General features: G+C 47.2%; 1 protein-coding gene across 1 annotated transcript in view; it reads left to right on the top strand.

Moving 5' to 3' along the window:
- The window catches only part of LOC105618825 (eye-specific diacylglycerol kinase), an 8,180-nt gene continuing 6,781 nt past the window's right edge, over window positions 1-1,399 (top strand). Inside the window, exon 1 of the mRNA XM_012200356.1 lies at window positions 1-995. Within this exon, the coding sequence (XP_012055746.1) occupies window positions 1-995 (995 nt within the window). The remainder of the gene's footprint in view (window positions 996-1,399) is intronic.

Here is a 1,399-nt window from a genome sequence, read left to right as displayed (position 1 = left end):
ATGCAGAAGCTGCGCTCGACCTTCAAAAGGTCGCGCACTCCTACGGGAGCAGAAATGAAGTCCCAATCTAGCCTCGAGGTACCCAAACAGATCAGGTCGGCCTCCTTCGACGAGATACAATTGCAGACACAGGACGACCGTACTTCCTCATCGTCCTCCACGTGTTCTCCGGCAAGATCGCAAGAATCGATGCGCGGCAGGAGGGGCTCTTCGACTTTAAAAGTACCTCAGCTGACCGGTCAACGTTCCAAGAGCTTAGACGCGTATTCCGCGAGTACTTCGTCCCCGAGTCAACTTCCAGCAGGTGGAATCGAGCGACCGGAAACTCCAACTATTCAAGTCTCCGGATGTTACCACTGTGCCTGCGTCGAGGAATATCGGAATCTCTGGCTGGCCGAGGATATCTCCAGAGAAGAGGTTGACGCCGGAGAGGTCCGTGAAGCTGATAGCTCAGATCTGTCCGAGAATGAATCGGAAGATGAGAACAAAAGAGAAGGCAGCCCGGAGATTCTGGTCACCCTGACATCTGATGACTCGTGTGAGTCACAATACGTCCCATCTGAGATAACCAAAGATACACCTACCGAGGACTTCGAGGTCAGACCAGAGTTCCCGGAGAGGCAACGCAGGCTATCTAGGCAGGAGGCATTGACCACCTTCCCCCTGGAGCATCTTTCCGCTGTCGTGTCAACCTCAACTGCGTCAGAAGCGGACGATGACGACGACGACGAAGAGAATGAGATCGTCGAGCCGTGCAGGTCCAAGTTCGTCGTACGTGACATTTTTCTGACGGTGCCGGAGCTGAAGCGAGATCGCGCCGCTTCTGTGGACTCGTGTTTCAATAACAATAAGAACGGTGGCATAGTCGACGCGGACTCGTTGACAGTGCCGCAACAGAACATTAGATCGAAGAGCGTTGACATTGTGTTGCCGACGGACGCGAGAACGAGGTACACGGCGCTATTACCTGGGAAAGAGTCACGACCTCCGATAGGGTGGGTACGTCTGATTGGATGGAGCCGTGATCCCCCCGGATGTTCTAAGCACGATGTGATCCAAGATCATATTAATGAGCATGTTTTTAAGTTACACGTCTTATTTTGTTGCGCGATTGCAGCACTTAAATTTTAATTATTTATTATATGAAATGCAAATATGAGATGCATAAACAGTTTTTTGACGCAAATAATATCGCAACTGTTTTTATTTATTTCTTTTATTTATTTCTTTTCTTATTTTGACAATTCTTTAGTTGAATTTTAGCTATTGTGCATGAAATAAATTGTATAAAATGATTTTGTTTACATTTTTTGTATCGATTATGTGATGAAGTTATGTGTCTTAAAATATAATATAGATTAGAAGGGTGGAATTATTCACTTCTCTCTCTCTCTCTCCC

This window comes from Atta cephalotes, assembly GCF_000143395.1.
Source record: "Atta cephalotes unplaced genomic scaffold scaffold00018, whole genome shotgun sequence".
NCBI classification, from domain to species: Eukaryota; Metazoa; Arthropoda; class Insecta; order Hymenoptera; family Formicidae; genus Atta; species Atta cephalotes.
Note: the sequence above shows the minus strand (reverse complement) of the source record. Positions and strands in the feature narration are given on the sequence as shown.